Raw genomic sequence first — 21,914 nt, forward strand, 5'->3', positions numbered from 1 at the left:
TATATTCTGGATTTAACAATAGTCCATTGTTTAGATATATTCTAATTTACTTTGCCAGTAAGCCACTGGCTATAAGCATGACCTCTGGAGTAAGAGCTGTGTGGATTCAAATCCTAGCTTCCAACTTCTTAGCTGTGTGATCTTCAACAAAAAATTTATTATCTCTGGGCCGTAGCCTCTCTCCTCATTGAAATGTGAACAATAATAGAACCTACAGCATATAGCATTGCTGGAAGGATTAAACACATTAATAAAATTCTTAGAAGAATACCTGGGACATAGTAAATGCTTCATAAATGTTAACGCTTACCTTCCAATTCTTGTCTATTACAGAAAGTGCCATAATGATATCCTTGACCATATACTATGTGCAATTGCACAAATGTTTCTTTAGCAAAAGCACCTAAAAGTGGAATTTTTTGATTAAGGAGAAACAGTTTTAAATTTCAGTAAACAATTGTCATATTGCTCTTTAAAAAGGGGAACCAGTTATGTTTCCACCAACATTTTAGGAAAGCCAGTGTTTTCCCCTACTCTTGCCAGAAATACATATTATCAGTCTTTTTATGACCTCCCAATCTGACAAGAAGAAAATGAGTTGGTCCGATTAGCATTTCTTTATTCACAGGGAATAGTTTCATAAACTGTTTGATGTCCTTTGTCAATTTTGGTCTTTTAAAAACTTAAATTCTAGAAGCATTTTGTAGCTTTAATTAGGGAAGGCAAATTATTGGATAACATACAACTTTTACAAGTTGTGGGCAGAGACAAAGCTTGTTTTTGATCAGAGTGCAGTTCACTGGAGGGATTGCTGGGGTGTGGCCTTTGGGAGGGTATTTAATCTTCATGGACATATTTTCACTTTTGAAAATGAAGAGTTAGAACAAAGAATATTGAGGTTCCTTTAAGATTTCTATATTCTCTCTGATGGTTAGGGATTCTATTTTTTCACATTTAATCCCTAGCACCGGGCCCATTGACTATATCACAGTAGATAGTAAATTCTAATGAAATTAAACTGCTTTTATGCTACCTCAGAATTCCTCAAGAAGACAGAGCAGTGCACTGGCAGTAAATGGGGACACAGGGCTGAGCACAGAGCCTGTTTATTAAGTGATGTAAGATGTTTAATGAGGCAGCTGTGAGCTTTGTCTGAAAGGAGCAAGTTCAAGCAAGTAGTCGGATGAAATGGTGGGGATATCCAGCAGTTGGGCTGAATACAGGTTATTGCCTGGAAAGCTGATCTATAGACAGAAGGCTCTGCTGTGTGGCTGTAAATCCACTGAGGCTCAGTAGTTTGATTGGTGGGGGTTGGATGTCAGAAAAGAACAGACAAGACTTCATGTGTCAACAGAAGGATGGGGAAATTAGACAGGTTATTATTATCAAGCTTAAGCCTAGGCAGCTGGTTTGAAATTAGCCTGGGAAGTCACACAAAGGAAAATAAGACCTTATTTTCTGGGTTGCTTAGGACTCTGCTTCAATGATCAAATCTTAGCTGCAGAGCTCATGAGATGTGCTGTATTTAGGCATGGACATGGAGGCAGTGTGGTAGGATACTTAACCTGTTTAAATACCTTCTTCCTCAAATACAGATTAATCTGGGACTAGGGCAAGGATAAGTCTGCAAGTTCAGCTGTGGGAGACCTGGGCTGACAGAAGAAATAGAAATGGAGCCAGAGGACTGAAATTACATTGTAGTTCTGTTGTAGTTCCCTGTATCATCACTATCACTACATCCACCATTAGCAATTTGGTTAAGAAAAAAACAGTATCTTGAGTGTACATTGAGCTTTTGATTCAAGATGCTCAAAACCTTTTTTTTTTTTTTTTTTTTTTTTTTGAGACAGAGCCTCACTATGTCACCCAGGTTGGAATGCAGTGGTGCGATCTCAGCTCACTGCAACCTCTGCCTCCTGGGTTCAAGCTAAGGTTCCAGCCTTAGCCCCTGGGGTAGCTGGGACTACAGCCCAGGGGTGCTGGCCACTATGCCTGGTTAATTTTTTTTTTTTGTATTTTTAGTAGAGACGGGGTTTTGCCATGTTGGCCAGGCTGGTCTCAAACTCCTGTGGCCTCAAGTGATCCACCCACCGTGGCCTCCCAAAGTGCTGGGATTACAGGCGAGATGCTCAGAATCTTTTATCAATTGTTGACCCTTTAAAATCCTCACAATATATCTTGACAGTAAACTAAAATGGTATTTAGTTTATAATGGAAAGCATTAATAGGATATGTGGAATATTAGATTTAGAACCTGGGCGTATGAATCTTAGCATAATGCTTACTGGGAAATTCTGAAATTGATTCCATTTCTATAGTTACAAGCACACAGGAAGTTCCTAGTTCACTGGGACTTCTTGATTTGTTCTTTTAGCTTGCTCCTTCTCACCTAGAAGCTCTGTTTATTTCTGAGCAACCCTGGGGCTTGTCTCATAGGACAGGATTTATTTATCTCATCAAGGCTGAATGTGCCTTAGGAAGTCATAAACATAAAAAGAGAAGGAAAAAAAAAACAGAACACGAGAGTTGTAAGCCTTCCTACTGCTGAGATACTAAGTTACAATGGGTTGAATTTAGGATATGCAATAGTCTGGCTTCTAAACCCTGACAGTGTTTATTTATAGCAGGTTAGTGGCTGTGGGGTAGGGAGGTTATAGAGGATTAGCGTCTCATGGAAAGGCTCTTATACTTAAAAGTGGTACCACTGGCTCAGGGCAGTTTCAGAGGGTATGTGCCAGGAACAGGGATTTTATTTGCAGAGCTGGCTGGCCTCGTGCTGGAAGAGATGGTATCAAATAGAGCAGCTTAGGCCCTGCTGCTGCTGATTTTCTTTTTTACACTGATGATATATTAGTTACTTTAGTATTTTGTGCAAAGCTATACAAATGTGTGTGAAATCCTTTGTCATCCCCCATTCTGCTGGAAAGTGAAGTAAAAAGCTACTTGTATTCTAGCAATCGTAGCAATTTTTGGAAAGTTTAAATTATTGGGGTAAATTCCTGGTATTTTCTTTTTTGTTTGTTGAAGCTTGATAGAGCCCCTTGTGTGAGTGTATAAGAAATAATAGCATGAAGATTTAAAAATAGTCTCGGAAAAAAATAAGTTGCATACATGTTATTTGTCTTAAGTGCTATGGTGTCCTAAGCACCTCTGTATGAGGAAAGGAGTAAATTTGTTTTTATTTTCCTTTATACTGAGAACGATTGTTTTGCATTGAACCTTTCTGTTATGAAATAGCTGGCTTTACTACTTAAAAAATTAACTAGCAGTGGATAACAGAGTAGCTTTGCTGGCACCATACTAGTCTAGTAGCACAGTGGACCCAATGGAGTCATCTGTCATATCTGTCATATTACCGAACATTATATAGACTCTTCCCTAAACTAAGGATATTTTTAATGCAGAGCTTTGATGCCATGTTAAAATTTCCTCATGCAACACAAATGATGTGCTTATTCTGATTACAGTTTTATTTCATGGGTCCCTGTCAATTTTTGTAATGATAATGTCACAGTAATAACATGGTTAACGATAAATGAGAATTAAGGCATGTAGCATTTCCTATTCCCCACCTTACAACATACACATTTCTGTAGTTTTTTTCAGTCCAGTGGTGGAGAAGGTGGGGGATATACAGGAAGCCATAACTCTTATGAATTATTTGACCAGTTTTTCATTCCATATCTCATAGATAATTGTAGAGTATAGGACCTGTATCCATTGTACCTGACACAACAGATACACGTAAAGCAGATAGGGAGGAAACAGTATAATTTTTATCAATACTGACTCTAGAGTTTTTCCATAGGAAGAACTTATGAATAGTAATTTGATTGAGGTGGAGGTTCTTTTTGGTACCCAAGGTACTACCATGATTTTACATATAAAATATAACTTTTGCCCCAGTTACTAAATTCAATAAACAACATCTCTAGACCTGCCGTGGTGGCTCACGCCTGTAATCCCAGCACTTTGGGAGGCCAAGGCAGGCGGATCACCTGAGGTCAAGAATTCAAGACCACCCTGGCCAACATGGCAAAACCCTCTCTACTAATAAAAATACAAAAATTAGCAGGGTATGGTGGCAGGCACCTGTAATCCCAGCTACTCAGGAGGCTGAGGTGGGAGAATCACTTGAACCCCGGAGGTGGAGGTTGCAGTGAGCTGAGATTGCACCACTGTACTCCAGCCTGGGCAACAGAACAAGGCTCCATCTCGAGAAAATAAAGTAAAATAAAATAAATAAATAAATAACATATCTCCAGGATAGACAGTATTGATTGGCTAGTTTTCTTTACCCGGTTTAATCATATAGGCATGCTATTAGGAAAAATATATAAAATAGACTTAAAGATGTAGAAAGCATTCCTTAAATTATTGAAAGTCATATTTTAGAAAATGAAATGTATGTAGTGGATTTAATTGTAATGTCTATATGTCTGTTTTTAAAAATATTTTTTCTTGTTTTTAATTAACATCAGAATTTGACAACTCTTCATTTCTCAATTATTGATTTTTGTTTTCTTCTAGGGGCCACCTTATCTTAGTTCCAGAATTTAGTCTTCCTTTGGAATACTACCTAATTCCCTTCCTTATTATAGTGGGCATCTGTCTCATCTTGATAGTCATTTTCATGGTAGGTACATTAACTTTTAATAATTTTTAAAAAATAGTATGGATGAATCTAAAACATTGTATTGAGTGAGAGAATTTAAACAATATGTACATAAAAGAGTACATATTGTATAAATTCATTTATATGAAGTTCTAGAAGAAACAAATATAATGTGAATAGGAAAAAGTAAGAATGGTGATTTCCTCGGGGGGGTGGTTAGAGAGAAGTGATCAATTTACTGAAAAGAGTATAAGGGAACTTTTGGGGGATGACAGTCGTGTTCTGTATCTTGTTAGAGATGTGGGTTGCAAAAATGCATGGTATGTGTCTGGATTCACAAAATTAGTTGTGTTGTACATTTCATTATATGTAAATTTTACCTCAAAATGAACTGTAAAAAAAATTTACTAGACCTAGTAATGATATGCATGCCAAAGTATTTTAGGGAAAGTACACTGATATCTGCAACTTACTTTAAAATACACTGTAAAAAAATAAGAGGAAAAAGTAAGATGTATTGATGGGTAAATAGAGATGTGACAAAAAGCATAGTAAAATGTTAATTATATAATCCAGGTGGATATATGGGTATTTATTATAAAATTCAACTCTTCTGTATGTTTGCAATTTTTTATATTAAAGTATAAAAAAATAATGTGAGAGCTTAAGGTTAAGGGGGAATGACATATTATTTCTCCATAACGGTGCTTATCAAAATATGGTCACAAGACTATTAGTAGGTCTGCAAGGTCAAAATTATTATGCAATAATATTAAGGTAGTATTTCCTTTGGTCACTCTCATTCTTTTAGAGGTGTATAGTAAAAATTTCTAGAGGCTACATGATGTGCAATATCAAAATATTTGAAAACAGAAGCAGTTTGAAAATCCCTCTGTATTCTATTTGGACAGATATTAAAATAGATTTGCAAAGATATAAAACAGTCCCACTCTTCTTGCCAACTTCTTTGTCATAAAGAATACGTATTTTAATATTCAGTACATTTATTATTATATTGAATTCATAGATTAGTTTACAGATTAAATGCTATCTTTAAAATGTTCAGTCTTCCTATGATGCTATGGTATTTTTAAATTTACTTATTTAGGTCTTTCCATCAGTTAAATAATTTTTTTCCTATAAATGTTTTGCATGTCTTTTTTTAGACTTATTACACATATAGTAAGTTTTTCTTGCTACCAAAAAAGAGATTTTTGAAATTATATTTTATAATTGGTTATTCTTATAATTGAGTATTAGAGCATTGCTTTTTATTAAACATTTAATTTTGGAATAATGTTAAGATTTACAGAAAGTTTGCAAAGAAGAGAATTCCTGTTCATCCGTCATCTACTTTCCTGCATTGTTCACATTTTACATTGCCGGGAGACTTTTGTCAAAACTAAGAAACTGACATTGGTACATTACTATTAACTAAACTCCACATTTTGGATTTTACCAGGTTTTTCATTAATGTACTCTTTCTGTTCCAGGATCAAATCTAGGATACCACATTGTATTTCATTATCCTGTCTTCCCTCTGGTCTATGACAATTTTGCTGTTCTTGTTTTTCATGGCCTTGATAGTTTTGAGGAGTACTAGCCAGGTATCCTGTAGAATGTCTCTCAACCTGATTTTTTTCTCATGATTAGACAAGGCTACAGGTTTTTCAAAAGAGTATCACAGACGTGAAGTGCCCTTCTCATCACATCATATTTGGGGGTATATGGTATCTGTAGAACATCACTGATGATGCTAACCTTCATCCCTTGGTTAAGGTAGTGTTTGCTGAATTTCTCCACTTATAAAGTTAATAGTTTTTCCTTTTTCTACTCTTTTCTTTCTTTAGAAGTGAGGCACTAAGTATAGCCCACCCTTAAGGTGGGAAGGGGAGGGCATATCTGCATTATTTGAAATTCTTCTGCAAGGAAGATTTTTCTCTTCTCAGCATTTATTTATTCAACCACTTATATTAGTATGCACTCATGTATATTTATTTTATACTTAGGTTATAATCCAGTAATATTCATACATTATTTTTGTTTTTTGATTGTTTTTAAATTGTTTAACTTTGGCTCTTGTCATGCTGGATCTTGTGTTCCTTTGATTCAATGCTATCCCTTTTTTTTTTTATTATTAAGCACTTCTTGACTACTACCTTGTACTATAAGATGCTTCAGGTTCATCTTATATTTTTTATATTTTTCTTGTCCCAGCCCTAGCATCAGACCTTTTCCCAAGGAGTCGTGGTTTTTTTTAATTAGAGAGCTATATTTAGAAAGCAAGGTTTGGTCAGGGGACATTATCGATTTTTATATATTAATCATGTAATCATGTCATTAATCATGTAATCATGTAACAGATTCCATTATGGTAATTTGTTTGTTGATTCCCTTGGGGTTTCAGCATAGAAGCAAGAAAGTAGAGAGTAAGTTAGAAAACCAAAAAACAGACAAACAAAAATACCCTTGGAAAACCAGGAGTACAAGTAAATATCCTTGTAGAAAGAATATAGACTAAAATCTTAAAATAAACATTATTAAATGGTGATATGCTAGAAGCCTTCCCTTGAAATGCAAGAGCAGCGGGGCCGGGTGCGGTGGCTCACACCTGTAATCCCAGCACTTTGGGAGGCCAAGGCGGGCGGATCACCTGAGGTCAGGAGTTCAAGACCAGCCTGGCCAACATGGTGAAACCCCGTCTCTACTAAAAATACAAAATTTAGCTGGGCATGGTGGCAGGCGTCTGTAATCACAGCTACTCGGGAGGCTGAGGCAGGAGAATCATTTGCACCCAGGAGGCAGAGGTTGCAGTGAGCCAAGATCACGCCATTGCACTCCAGCCTGGGCAACAAGATCGAAACTCCATCTCAAAAAAAAAAAAAAAAAAAAAAAAAAAAAGTGAAGAACAGGAAATGGATGTCTGTTGTTGTACCTCCTTTAACATTGTGCTATATTTTTTGGGAAAATAAAGGGGAAAAAGCAGTATAAATCCTGGACATAAATCAGATTTTTATTTGCTTGACTTTTTAAAATGGGTACTGGATTATATGTTTTTTATCTGTTGTAATAATAATTCGTTTTTCTCTCTTTTATCATGTTTATGTTGGGTTACATTAATATGCTTTGTAAATTTTGAAATTCCTTATATTCTGGGGATAAATCCTGTTTATGATGTATAAATTTTGTCCTTACATCTCTGGATTATTCAGATTTCTAATATAGATTACTTTTTTATACTTGGATATCGATGTAAAAATTCTAGAATATTAGCAATCTGAATATTCAGGTAAAAGAAAGCTTTGGTTTTATGGGGCCAGAATAACCTTGACATCAAAACTAGACAATCCCTTGAGCACTGTTGGTAGGAAGGTAGAATGAACAACCACTAAAGAAGACAGTATGGCAACTCCTCAAAAAATAAAACATGGATCTGGTAATTCCACTTCTGGGTATATACCAAAAAGAATTCAAAGCAAAGACTCGAATAGATATTTGTACACCATGTTCATAGCAATATTATTTACAATAGCCAATGATGAAAGCACCCAAGTGTGCACTGACGGATGGATGGATAAACAAGATGTGGAGTATGCATACAATGGAATATTATTCAGTGTTATTGAGGAAGGAAATTCTGACACATGCTACAACATAGATGAAACTTGAAGACTTTATGCTACGTGAAATAAGCCAGTCACAAAAGGACAAATACTGATTGTACTTATACGAGGTACCTAGAGTAGCGAAATTCATAGAGACAGAAACTAGAATGGTGGTTGCCAGGGACTGAGGGGACTGAGGAAGGGGGAGTTATTGTTTAATGGATACAGAGTTTCAGCTTAATAAGATGAAGTCTGTGAATGGATGGTAGTGATGGTAGCACAGCAGTATGAATGTACTTAAGCCATCGAACTGTACACTTAAACGTGGTTGAGATAGTAAGGTTTATGTTGTGTATATTTTACCATAATTTTAAAATTAACTAGGCAATCAAAATTATAGCCTCATAAAACTAAGCTTTCTCTTACTTTCTAAAGTAGTTTTTTTTTTTAAAGAAAATTGGGGTTATCTGTTACTTGACATTTTTATAGAGGATGCCTATAAAATCATCTAGGTCTAGTGACCTTTTCATAGTTATATAGACATTCAGATGGTTTTCCAGTTCCTACTAAAGTATTTCTAAGAAATTTCCTGTTTTCAAGTGTATTGGAATAAAGTGATTTATAATATTCATATACTCAACAATTTAAAGAGAATTTCTACTATTTGTGGAATAAGTTATCTTTATTCATATCCATCTGTGCCTTTCACAATGTTGTCAGAAATTATTGCCTTATTAGTCTTTCAAAGAAGTAGGCTTTCATTCAATAAATATTTATTCTGTACCTATGGTGAACTAGGCACTGTTCAAGGGTCTGCAGATTCATCAGTAAACAAAATCAGTAAAAATCCATGATGTTAAGCAGCTTACATTTTAGTAGAACTTAATGCTAAATTCTTTACTTTATCTTTATCATGAATTTTTGTTCTTATCATTTTCTTTCTTCTACCTTGTCTGGTTGTATGGCTTTTCTTTTTCTAGTTTATTCAGCCAAATGCTTATTTTTTTCTTTCTAGTATATGCATTTAGGTTATAAATTTTTCTGCAACAATAACTTTAGCTGAAACCCACAACTTTTGATAAGGAAAATTCTTATTTTCATTTGACTTAAATTTAAAAGTTTTTCATTTTAATATAGGATGTTTCTTTATCACTCTTAATGTTTCAATCCATATGAAGGGGGAACTCAGTTACTATAGCTCTTAGCCCTTCTCTGCCCATTTACTCTTTCCACCTTAGAGGAGATAAAGTGTCTTGTCTGACACTTTAGGAAGGGCAAATTGGGCACACTTGGTTCAGCTCCACCATCTTTGTTTTGTTATTAACCTGACTTTGGGACATAGATGTTCATTCAGCTCCTCCAGGGTTAGGGCTGGTTCTGCAATTCTGCGGCAGGGTGAAGGGAAGGCCTACTTCATTCCAAAGTTGTCTTTGTCTATATCTGAGTGGCTAAGGCAACCTAATTCTATTGCTCAATAAAAAGTTCTGTTTCTTGCACTGCACAGGGGTCATGCTAATCTTCTCTGTATCATTCCAATTTTAGTATTTGTGTTGCTGAAACGAGTACAGAAAGTTCTGTTTCTCTCTCCAGTGAGTTGTTTCACCTTCATCCTTCTGGCCAGTACATGGTCTTATTTCTCAAGTTATTTAGAATCCAGGTGGCAAAGGGGCATGCTGATTATAACACCCCCTTAGAAATGTAGATATTCATTATGATTTGTTCTGTGACTTATGAATTATTTCAGTACAGTTTTACATTTCCAAAATATGTATTTTTTTCCTTATGGATTTCTAATTCAGTTGTGTTGAGGTAAGAAAACATTGTTATGGATTCTTTGATTATTTTCAAAAACCTCCTTTGTGGCATGGTTTTCTGATTAAATTTTGTAAACATTCCATGTGTGTGAAAACATGTGAAGTGCAGTTCTATGTCCATTAGTTCGAACTTGTGAATTTGTTTTGTCTAGTCTTTTATTTTAACAGCTTTATTGAGACATAATTAATGTAACCTAAAATTAACTCATTTAAAGTGCACAGTACAATAATTTTAAGTATATTCATGGAATTATGCAACCATCACCACAATCGTTAATAATTTTCTGCCTTCTTTTTCTATTTTCTGAAGCAGTGCTAAGAATAGAACAATATTATGACGCACATTTTATTGTAATTTTAAATTTCCTGGTAGCCAAATTTAAAAGGTTAAAAAAAGGAAACAGATGAGATTAATTTTAATACTATATTTATTTAACTCAATAAATCTAAAATATATAACAATATTCAGTTAATACAAATATATGATATTTTTACATTCTTTTTGTATAGTGTCTTTGTAATCTGGTGTCTATTTTATACTTACAGTACATCCCAATTCAGACTATCTATGTTTCAAGTGCTCAGTAGTCACATGTACTTGGTGGCTACCATATTGGACAGCACAGGTCTATAGTCTTCTAAATTTTTTGTGTGCTTAAGCTATAAGTTGCCGAGCTTGTGAATGTATGTATTTCACTATTTTGTTTCTAGATGAGGTGTTGTTTTTATTGTTGTCATGACTCTCCTAATGATGCTTTTTGCCTTAAATTCTATTTGCTTGATAGTCTAGCTTTTCTTTTGCTTAATATTTTCATGGTAGATCTTTATCCCTTTATTTTATTTTTTATGTTAATTTGGTTATTTTATGCAGGGTCTTGCTCTATCACCCAGGCTGGAGTGCAGTGGCACAATCATAGCTCACTATAACCTCAAGTGATCCTCCCACCTCAGCCTCCCAAGTAGCTGGGACTAGAGGCGCATATCACCATGCCCAGCTAATTGTTTTTATTTTTTTTTTGTAGAGATGGGGCCTCTCTATGTTGCTTAGGCTAGTCTCAAACTCCTGGGCTCAAGCAGTCCTTCAGCCTTGGCCTCCCAAAGCACTGGAATTACAGGTGTGAGCCACTGCACCTGGTCCTATCCCTTTATTTTTTACTTTTATTTTTGTCCTAATGTATCATTCAGTTTTAATCTTGTGTCTTGTAAATAGCATATGATTAGAATTTTTTTCTTATACAATGTGATACACTCCTTTTGAAAACTGGTGAATTTCATCCATTTAACATATATTGTGATCACACATGTATTTGGATTAATTTCTATTGTTTACTTTTTATTCTGTATTTTCTTCTGTGTAAATTTGCGATAGTAACTTTTACTTTCTTTTTCCTATTGATATGAAAATTTGCATTATATTGCTGTTCTTTTAGTGGTTACCATTAAACTTTAAAAAAACTTATGGAGGTATGATTTGACATAATAAATTACACATATTTAAATTGTACACTTTTGTAAGTTTTGACGTAGGTTTATATGCATATATATCACTTATACATGTGTATATCACATATATCATCCATATGTAACAGATATGTATGTATATACCTGCGAAACCACCACCACCACCCTAATAATGAAATATTGAAATATTAATGAAAGATAATGAAATATTAACCACCCTAAAAAGTTTGGCAATGCCTTCCTTCTACCCCTTCCAACTTTTCCTTCATCCTCCCCTCCCTACCCTTCTCCATGCCCAGACAACTACAAATCTGATTTTAGTCACTATAGATTACTTTGCATTTTCTACAGCTTTATATAAATGGAATCATAAAGTCTGTACTCTTTTGTGTCTGTATTCTTTCTGTCACCATAATTATTTTGAGATTTGTATATGTTATTGAGTGCATGGATTGTTCTTTCCTTTTTATTGCTGAGATATATTCCATTGTGTGAATATACCATGATTTGTTTACCCATTTACCTATTGATCAACATTTGGGTTGTTTCTAGTTTTTGGCTATTACAAATAAAGCTGACATGGACATTTGTTGTATGGAATTATGCTTTCATTTCTATTGGGTAAGTATATCTAGGAGTGGGACAGTTGGGTCACAGGATAAATGTGTGTTTAGATTCATAAGAAATTGCCAAGCTCTTTTACAAAGTGGTTGTACCATTTTACAATCCCACCAGAAAGTGTATGAGAGTGCCAGTCCCTCCACTTCCATGCCAACGCTTGGTATAGTCAGTCTTTTACATTTTAGTCACTCTAATAGGTATATTGTATTATAGTATTTGTGATTTGAATTTTTGTTTTCCTATTGACTACTAGTAGACGTTGCACATCTCTTCAAGAGCTTATTTGCTATTTGTATGTCTTGTATGGTGAAGTATCTTCAAATATTTTGTCCATTTTCTTCTGTTGGGTAACTTGTTTTCTTATTATTGAGTTTTGAGAGGTTTATATATTATATATTCTGGATACAAATCCCTTATCTTGTATACAATTTGCAAATATTTTATTTCAGTCTGTGGCTCATCTGTATTTTTAATTTTTAAATTTTATTTATGTATTCATTTACTTATTTATGTTTTGGAGACAGGCTCTCACTCTGTTGCGCAGGCTCTCACTCTGTTGTACTCCAGTACAGTGGCACAAACATGAATCACTGCAGCCTTGACATCCTGGGCTCAAATGATTCTCACACTTCAGCCACCCAAGTAGCTGGAACTACAGGCACACGGCACTGTGCCAGGCTAATTTTTTTCTTTTTAGAGATGAGGTCTCGCTATGTTGCCCAGGCTGGTCTTGATCTCCTGGCCTCAAACAATCCTCTTGCTTCAGTTGTCTTTTATTTTTTTAACAGTGCCTTTTAAGCAGAGAAGTTCTTAACTTTGACATAGTCAAATTTTTCCTTTACAGAGGGTGTTTTTGGTATTTGGTTTTTGGCCCTGTGTACTTTCTTTTTATTCTTGCAAGCATAGCAATTTATAGTTTAAAATATTTTGTATATTTTATCCAGCATTTCTGAATATTTGTAGTGAAGGTGTTCTGCATTATTTCTGCCCATTATTCTGCAGTAACTAATAAGTGTATGTTTGAAATTTTTATCAGTTTGTAATATATAGGAATATCAACCTTCCCATTCTTTTTTTTTTTTTTTAACCCACTGGAGTCTTTATAAAATCTATAGTTTACCATCTGTATTTTTGCAAGCAAACAGTTATATAGTTTTTATAATGTCTTTGTAGGTAATTCAGAGATAACCAAGATCAATTAATAAAAAATTCAAGGGGTAATTTATGGGTTAACTAATCACTAATGTAATTTAATGCTTTAATTAACAATACTATTGCAATTAGAATTTAAATGAATTGAATTGATTTGCAGTAGCTATCCAGAAACTTAAAAGATATTTGTTATTTTAATGGTCACTTTCTCTTTGCACATTTAATATCTGACTCCTTTTTTTACTCTTTTATTTTTAGATCACAAAATTTGTCCAGGATAGACATAGAGCTAGAAGAAACAGACTTCGTAAAGATCAACTTAAGAAACTTCCTGTACATAAATTCAAGAAAGGTAAGTATTTGTTTTCTAAATAATTATCCTTAGTTTATTTAAGACTGCAGGGTGACTATACTCTTTTTAAAAAAAAAATTTTTTTTTATTATTATACTTTAAGTTCTAGGGTACATGCGCACAACGTGCAGGTTTGTTACATAGGTATACATGTGCCATGTTGGTTTGCTGCACCCATCAACTCGTCATTTACATTAGGTATGTCTCCTAACGCTATCCCTCCCCCAGCCTTCCACCCCACAACAGGCCCTGGTGTGTGATGTTCCCCTCCCTGTGTCCATGTGTTCTCATTGTTCACCTTCCACTTATGAGTGAGAACATGCAGTGTTTGGTTTTCTGTCCTTGTGATATTTTGCTGAGAATGACGGTTTCTAGCTTCATCCATGTCCCTGCAAAGGACATGACCTCATCTTTCTTTATGGCTGCATAATATTCCATGGTGTATATGTGCCACATTTTCTTTATCCAGTCTATTATTGATGGACATTTGGGTTGATTCCAAGTCTTTGCTATTGTGAATAGTGCCACAATACACATACGTGTGCATGTGTCTTTATAGTACCATGATTTATAATCGTTTGGGTATATACCCAGTAATGGGATTGCTGGATCAAATGGTATTTCTAGTTCTAGATCCTTGAGGAATCGCCACACTGTCTTCCACAATGGTTGAACTAATTTACACACCCACCAACAGTGTAAAAGCATTCCTATTTCTCCACATCCTCTCCAGCATCTGTTGTTTCCTGACTTTTTTTTTTTTTTTTTTTTTGAGATGGAGTCTCACTCTGTCACCCAGGCTGGAGTGCAGTGGCGCGATCTTGGCTCACTGCAGCCTCCGCCCCCCAGGTTAAAGCGATTCTCCTGCCTCAGCCTCCCAAGTAGCTGGGATTATAGGTGCCTGCCACCGCACCCGGCTAATTTTTGTATTTTTAGTAGAGACGGGGTTTCACTATCTTGGCCAGGCTGGTCTTGGACTCCTGACCTCGTGATTCACCCACCTCGGCCTCCCAAAGTGCTGGGACTACAGGTATGAGCCACTGTGCCTGGCCTGTTTCCTGACTTTTTAAGACTATACTCTTATACTACCTTCTGTGTCCCTACCATAAACTATGCCTAACGCTAAGTAGACTTTCAGTTAAGAATGAATGAATGAATAAATGAATGAATGAATGCGAGAGATGATGTTTTGCTGTGATGACCTGGTGAAAGCAGGAGAGGGATGCACAGTCTGCAGAGAATTTAAAAACAATAATTAAACTAACCAAAATGCTTTTAAATATTATCACCATGTGCCATTAATTCTAAACAATGTCAGTGGATAAAATATTTTTCTGCACCAGGTGAACTACTCTCACTTACCTTCCTCCTATTCTGTCTCCCACGATATAACACTGTATAGTGTTGTATTAACTAAACACATAGGTAGGTAGCTGTTATATATCATCACTTATATATCTCATCTTAATTTTCATACTTTTATGAACTGTATACTATTATTATTTTCCCTTTATAGATGAGGAAAAATCGGGTCAGGGACATTAGGAATTTTAATATCATATAGCCAGTATTGACAGAGCTAGAGGAGAGTTGTGACTATAATACCATAGCCAATGTAAATTTCCCCTATAGAATAGTTTCTCTGTGATTTAGTGACCTTTTAGTGCAGATACCTACTTGATAAATCCGTTTGGCTGGCACTTCCCAGACTTCATTTTCATATACCAGTAAAAATATTCTGTTTTTTAATTCAGCAGTGAAAAAGTGTAGGGAGTGGAGGGAGAAAATAGAGAAAAAGGCAATAAAACATAGTTCTGCCACATTTTTATTTTTCAAATGATAAAATGTTTATAAACCTGCCATTTACCATTAACATTAAAAAATAGAACACTTAACAACAAAAAAAAGTAGGAAAAAGAACATCATTTTAAAATAAAGAAATGAATAGACATTTCTAAAAATGCACTGCATTTTACATTTACATTATCATTATACAGTGTGGATTAGTTAATAGTTTTTTTTTGTTTTGTTTTTAAGAGATGGGTTCTCACTGTGTTGCTCAGGCTGAGCTTGAACTCCTGAGCTCAAGTGATCATCCCACCTCAGCTTCTCATGTAGCTAAGACTATAGGCATGTGCCACTGGGCCCAGCTTGGATTAGTTAAGATTTCCACATAGACAAGAACTAGTCTGAAGATTAGGAATTACTTTTTAGGCTTCATTTTGTGTGTTTAAAAATATGTTTAAAAAGGCCGGGTGCGGTGGCTCACACCTGTAATCCCAGCACTTAGGGAGGCCGAGGCAGACAGATTACGAGGTCAGGAGATCGAGACCATCCTGGCCAACATGGTGAAACCCTGTCTCTACTAAAATACAAAAAAATTAGCCGGGTGTGGTGGTGCATGCCTGTAGTACCAGCTACTCGGGAGGCTGAGGCGGGGGAATCACTTGAACCCGGGAGGCAGAGGTTGCAGTGAGCTGAGATCACACCACTGTAATCCAGCCTGGCGGTAGAGAAAGACTCCATCTCAAAAAAAAAAAGAAAAGTTTAAAAAATGGTGATACTGTCCTGGGTTTAAAGGGAATGCATGTCATTGGCTTTTCCTCTGAGTAAGATGGGTAGCTATAGTAGGATTTTGAACAGAGGAGAGAGAGAATGTCTCAGTCAACTGTTAAAAGGATCCTTCTGCTGACATTAAGAATAGGTTATTAGATGGCAAAGGGTATAAACAGAGAGAACAGACAGGAAAGTTATTGTAGTAATTCAGGTGTGATATAAATGTGGCTTGGGCTGATACCAGTGGAGGAGAAGAAATCTTTAAATACTGGCTGTATCTGGTGATGGAATACACTGAATTTACTGATGGACTAGATATTGGGAGAGGAGACAAGGATGACTCCAGATTTTTTGGTCTGAACAACAAAATGGATGGTCTGTCTATTTAAGGAAAGTCCTTAAATAGAATAAGGATAGTTAATGTATGAGAGAGCAGGTTTTAGGAGGGAAATTGGAAGATTGGTATTGAACATATGGAATTTCAGATGTCTATTAGATATTAGAAGTTTAAGAGAGAGGTCTGAACTGGAAATACCAGCACGAAAATGTATTTATATCATTAGACTGGATGAGATTACCAAGAGAGTGAGTACAGATAGAGAGAATACCAAAGACACTGTGGGGCATTCCATCATTCAGTAGAAGAGGAATCAGAAGTGGCAGCAGTGGAGACTGAGAAGGTGTGACCAATTACATAGGAAGAAAATCAGGAGAGCGTGATTTACCAGAGATCCAGTGATGCAAATCTATCAGGGAGCAAGGAATGATAACCTGTGTCAATGCTGCTGAACATAAGTAAGATGAGAGCTCAGTATTGACCACTAGAGACTATTGATGATCTTGATGAGCAGTTGACAGAGTGGTCAGGCCAAAAATCTGATTGTAGCTGATTTAAGAGAGAATGGTGGAAAGAGAGGAATTGGAGATAATATTTGTAAGAAGTTTAACTAAAAAAGCAAAGAAATGGAGTCATAGCTGCTGGGGGAAGTTGAGTCAAGAAATAACAGCATGTTTGTTTGCTAAAGGAAATTGCTGATGTAGGTGACAGATGGGAGAGTTCCTGTAATGTTCTTGAGAAGGCAAGAGGAGATTGGATCTCTTGCACAAAAAGGTGAACTGGCCTTAGGTAGTATCATAGAGACTTGAGCTAAGGGAAAGTAGAATATGTGGGTGAAAAATCATAGTAGGTGGGTATTTGTAGTGGTGAGTCTGTGGAAATGTTCTTTGCTTTCATTTCTCTCAGTTAGGTAGGAAATCACCAACTGAGGGTGAGGACAGAGGAGGAGGTATTGGAGCTTTTAAGAACAGAGGTATGAAATACTATTATTCCAGGAGAGTAGGAGGAGGAATGGACTAGGGAAATATAATATGGTTGCTTGGCAGCCTGAACCCATTATGAACCCATCAGCATAACTGTTTTTCTCTATGGAGTGGTGTTTATCATCACTTTTTTCAAAATGTAAAGTATAACATTTATACAGAAGAGTATGTAGGATTTCTAGAATCATATTTTCTAGATATCATCCAGTTCAAGAGATAGAACATTACTGTCACCCCAGGAGCTATTATGTTCCCTTCTAGATAAATAATCCTTTCTTGTCCTCTGGAGGTAATCACTATCCTGGCTTATGATAATTTCACTGCCTTTCTCAAGTTGTACCACATATGAATGCATACCTAAACAGTTGGCTTAATTTTGCCTATTTTTGAATTGTATTTTTCTTACCTCTTATTAATTTTTTAATGAAATTTATACACTTAGTTGCATTTAGGTATAGTTCATTTACTTTCATTCTGTCTTTTAAAGATTTTACTTACCCACTTTACTGTTAATTGACATTCTTTTTTTTTCAGTTTAGGGCTATTATAAATCATACTTTTGAGAATATACTTGTATATATATCCTGGTGCGTATGTCCATGAATTTCTTTAGCATATATACCTAGAAGTAGATTAATTTGATCATAGTATATAGCTATTTTCAATTTTATTGGATAATGCAAAATCATTTCCAAAGTGATTGATGGTACCAATTTCTACTCTCACCAACAGTCTATAGGAGTTGCTGTTGTTCCATGTATTTATCCAATACTTTGTACTGATGGACTTCTAAATTTTAGCATTCTGGTGGGTTTATAACTCATTGTTGTTTTACTTTTTATTTCCCTTCTTGCAATGAGATTAAATATCTGTTCACATTATTTGCCAGTTAGATTTTCACTTTCACGAAGTACCTTTCATGATATATGCCGATGTGTCTGTTTCATATACAGGAGGAATTCTTTATATGTTCCTACAAGCCCTTCTGGAGGTGTAGTGTATGGCAATTTAGTTCTTCAATAATTCTATGTGTTTTAACTGTCTTTTTCTAGTTTATGGACCAAAATTCTTGACTTTCATGGTAGTGTTCTTCTATTTTTGTTTTGTCTTGATTTGTTTTTTTGAGATGGAGTCTCACTGTGTCCCCTAGGCTGGAGTGGAGTGGCGTGATCTCAGCTCACTGCAAGCTCTGCCTCCTGAGTTCACACTCTTCTCTTGCCTCATCCTCCCGAGTAGCTGGGACTACAGGCGCCCGCCACCATGCCTGGCTCATTTTTGTATTTTTAGTAGAGACGGGGTTTCACCATGTTAGCCAGGATGATCTCGATCTCCTGACCTCATGATCCGCCCACCTTGGCCTCCCAAAGTGCTGGGATTACAGGCGTGAGCTACCACGCCCAGCCTCTTCTATGTTTTTAGAGAATGTTTTTATCCCAAGATCATACAGATGTTATTTTATATTACCTTCTGAAAGCTTTATATTTTTGTCTTTTGTGTTTAATCCACATGAATTGATTGTGTAAAACTGGAGTCCAGTTTAAGTTTTTTTCCAGTTTGATATTTTATATAAGGGTATCCAGTTGTTCCAGAGCTAATTATTGATAATACACTGTTTTGCAGTGTCACCTCTGATATAAATTGAGGTCCAGATATGTGTGAGTTTGTTTCTGGATTTCTCTTGGTTTTATTGTTTAACCATGTATCAGTATCACACTGTTTCAATTACAGTAGGTTTATGGTAAGACCTGATAGAGCTAGTCTTCCCACTTTGTTTTTTTTCAGTAGTGTTTACCTATGTTTAACACTTTGCCTTTCCACTTAAAGGTAAAAATCGACTTGTCAAGGCCACCCCACCTCCAAATATATGCACAAGTGATTGTATTTTTTATTGTAGCGGAATACACACAGCATAAAATTTACCATTTTAATCATTTTAAAGTACCTTCATATTGTTATGCAACCATCACCACCATCCATCTCCAGACTTCTTTATCTTCCCAAACTGAAACTCTGTACTTGTTAAACAGTAACTCCCCATTTCCACTTCCCCCCAGCCACTGGCATCCACCATTCTACTTACTGTCTCTGAATTTGACTACTGTAGGTACCTCACGTAAGTGGAATTACCTGATATTTGTCCTGTTTCTGACTTATTTCATTTCTCATAATGTTTTCAAGGATTATCCATGTTGTAGCATATATCAGAATGTCTTTACTTTCTCTGGCTGAATAACAGTCTGTTGTGTATTTTTACATTTTGTTTATTTATTCATCTATTAGTGGATATGAGTTGGTTACACCTTTTGGCTATTGTAAATAATACTGCAATGAACATTGATAAAAAAGTATCTGTTTAAGTACATGGATTCAATTATTTTGCGTATGTACCAAGGAGTGATATTGTTTAACTTTATGAGGAACCTGGATACTGTCTTCCACAGTTACTGTACCATTTTACATTCCCAGCAGCAATGCTTAAGGGTTCGTATTTCTCCACATCCTTGTCAACACTTGTATTCTGTTGTTTTGTTTTAATATAGCTATCCTAATGGGTATGAAGTGGTACCTTAATGTGGTTTTATTTGCATTTCCCTACTGACTAATAATGTTGAGCATCTTTTCTTGTGCTTATTGTCCACTTGGATATTTCCTTTGGCAAATTATCTGTTCAAGTACTTTGCTCATTTTCAATTGGGTGGTTTATCATTTTGTTCTTGAGTTATAGGAGTTCTTTGTATATTCTAGATAACATGATTTGCAAATATTTTTTCCCATTCTGTCAGTTGTCACTTTCTTGATAATGTCCTTTTGTGTACAGAAGTTTCAAATTTTGATGTAGTCCAATTTACCTTTTTTCTTTTTTTGCTTATGATATGAAGCATAAGCAAAAACCTTTTTTTTTTTTTTTTTTGCTTGTGAAGGAAATTAAAGATCTCAATAAATGGAAAAGCATCCCACATTCATGGATTGGAAGACTTAATATTGTTAAGATATCAAGACTACCCAAAGCAGTCTACAAATTCAGCACAATTCCTATCAAAATTCCAAGAACTTTTTTTGCAGAAATGAAAAGTTTAAAAATTTTGATTAAGTCCAGTTTTTACCTTATGTCATATCTAAGAATACATTGCCAAATCTAAGGTCATAAAGATTTACTCCTATGTTTTCTTCAAAGTTTTATGGTTTTAGCTTATATTTAGGTCTTTTATCAATTTAGAGTTGATTTTCATATATAGTAAATATGAGGTAGGGCTCCCGACTTATTTTTTTGTATGTGGAAATCCAGTTATCCCAGCACCATTTGTTGAAGAGACTGTTTTCTCATTGAATATCTTGGCACTCTCATCAAAAATAAATTGGCCATAGATGCATGGTTTTATTTATGGACTCTCAGGTACATTCCTTTGGTCTATATGATTATCCTTATGCCAGTCCCACACTATTTTGATTACTCTAGTTTTGTAGTAAATTTTGAAACTGAGAATTATGAGTCTTCCACATTTGTTGTTCTTTTTCAGTATTTTAGCTATTCAAAGTCCTTTGTAATTCCATAATAACTTGAGAATAATTTGAGGATACAACTTTCTATTTTTGCAAAAAAAGTTATTAGAATTTTGATAGGGATTGTGCTAAATTTGTAGGTTGCTTTGGGTAGTCTTGACATCTTAACAATATTAAGTCTTCCGATCCATGAATATGGGATGCTTTTCCATTTATTGAGGTCTTCTTTAATTTCCTTCAGCAATGTCATGTAATTTTCAGTCTATAGGTCTTTCATCTCCTTAGATTTATTTCTAGGTATTTTATTTTAGATACTATTATAAATAGAATTCCTTTCTAAATTTCTTTTATGGATTGTTCATTGCTGGTGTGGAGAAACACAACTGATTTTTATGCATTGATCTTAATAACCTACAACTTTGATGGATTTGTATATAGCTCTGGTAGCTTTCTTGTGGATTCTTGGGGATTTCCTATATAGCAGATTGTATTAGACTGTTCTCACACTACTATAAGAAATACCCAAGACTGGGTAATTTATAAAGGAAAGGTTTAATTGACTCACAGTTCCACATTGCTGGAGAAGCCTCAGGAAACTTATAATCATGGTGGAAGGCAAAGGAGAAGCAGACATCTTGTTAGGGCATCAGGACGGAGTGAGTGCAAGCAGGGGAAATGCCAGATGCTTATAAAACCATCAGATCTCGTGAGACTCACTATCATGAGAACAGCATGGGGGAAACTGCCTCCATGATCCAATTACCTCCACCTGGTCCTGCCCCTGACACGTGGAGATTATGTGTATTATAATTCAAGATGAGATTTTGGGTGGAGACACAGCCAAACCATATCACAGATCATGTCATCTGTGAATAGGTGTAGTTTTACTTCTTTCTTTCCAACATGGATTTATTTCA

General features: G+C 35.4%; 1 protein-coding gene and 1 pseudogene across 7 annotated transcripts in view; one reads left to right on the plus strand and one right to left on the minus strand.

The window, feature by feature from the left end:
- The window catches only part of RNF13 (ring finger protein 13), a 166,184-nt gene that overhangs the window by 111,622 nt on the left and 32,648 nt on the right, over positions 1-21,914 (plus strand). For all 7 annotated transcript variants that reach the window (XM_063662338.1, XM_063662336.1, XM_063662340.1 and 4 more), the window contains 2 exons: positions 4,531-4,636; positions 13,527-13,620. In XM_063662338.1, the coding sequence (XP_063518408.1) occupies positions 4,531-4,636; positions 13,527-13,620 (200 nt within the window). The remainder of the gene's footprint in view (positions 1-4,530; positions 4,637-13,526; positions 13,621-21,914) is intronic.
- On the minus strand, positions 9,694-9,786 carry LOC129034372 (U6 spliceosomal RNA; annotated as a pseudogene).

The sequence above is a fragment of the Pongo pygmaeus genome, chromosome 2, assembly GCF_028885625.2.
Source record: "Pongo pygmaeus isolate AG05252 chromosome 2, NHGRI_mPonPyg2-v2.0_pri, whole genome shotgun sequence".
In the NCBI taxonomy this organism is placed as follows: Eukaryota; Metazoa; Chordata; class Mammalia; order Primates; family Hominidae; genus Pongo; species Pongo pygmaeus.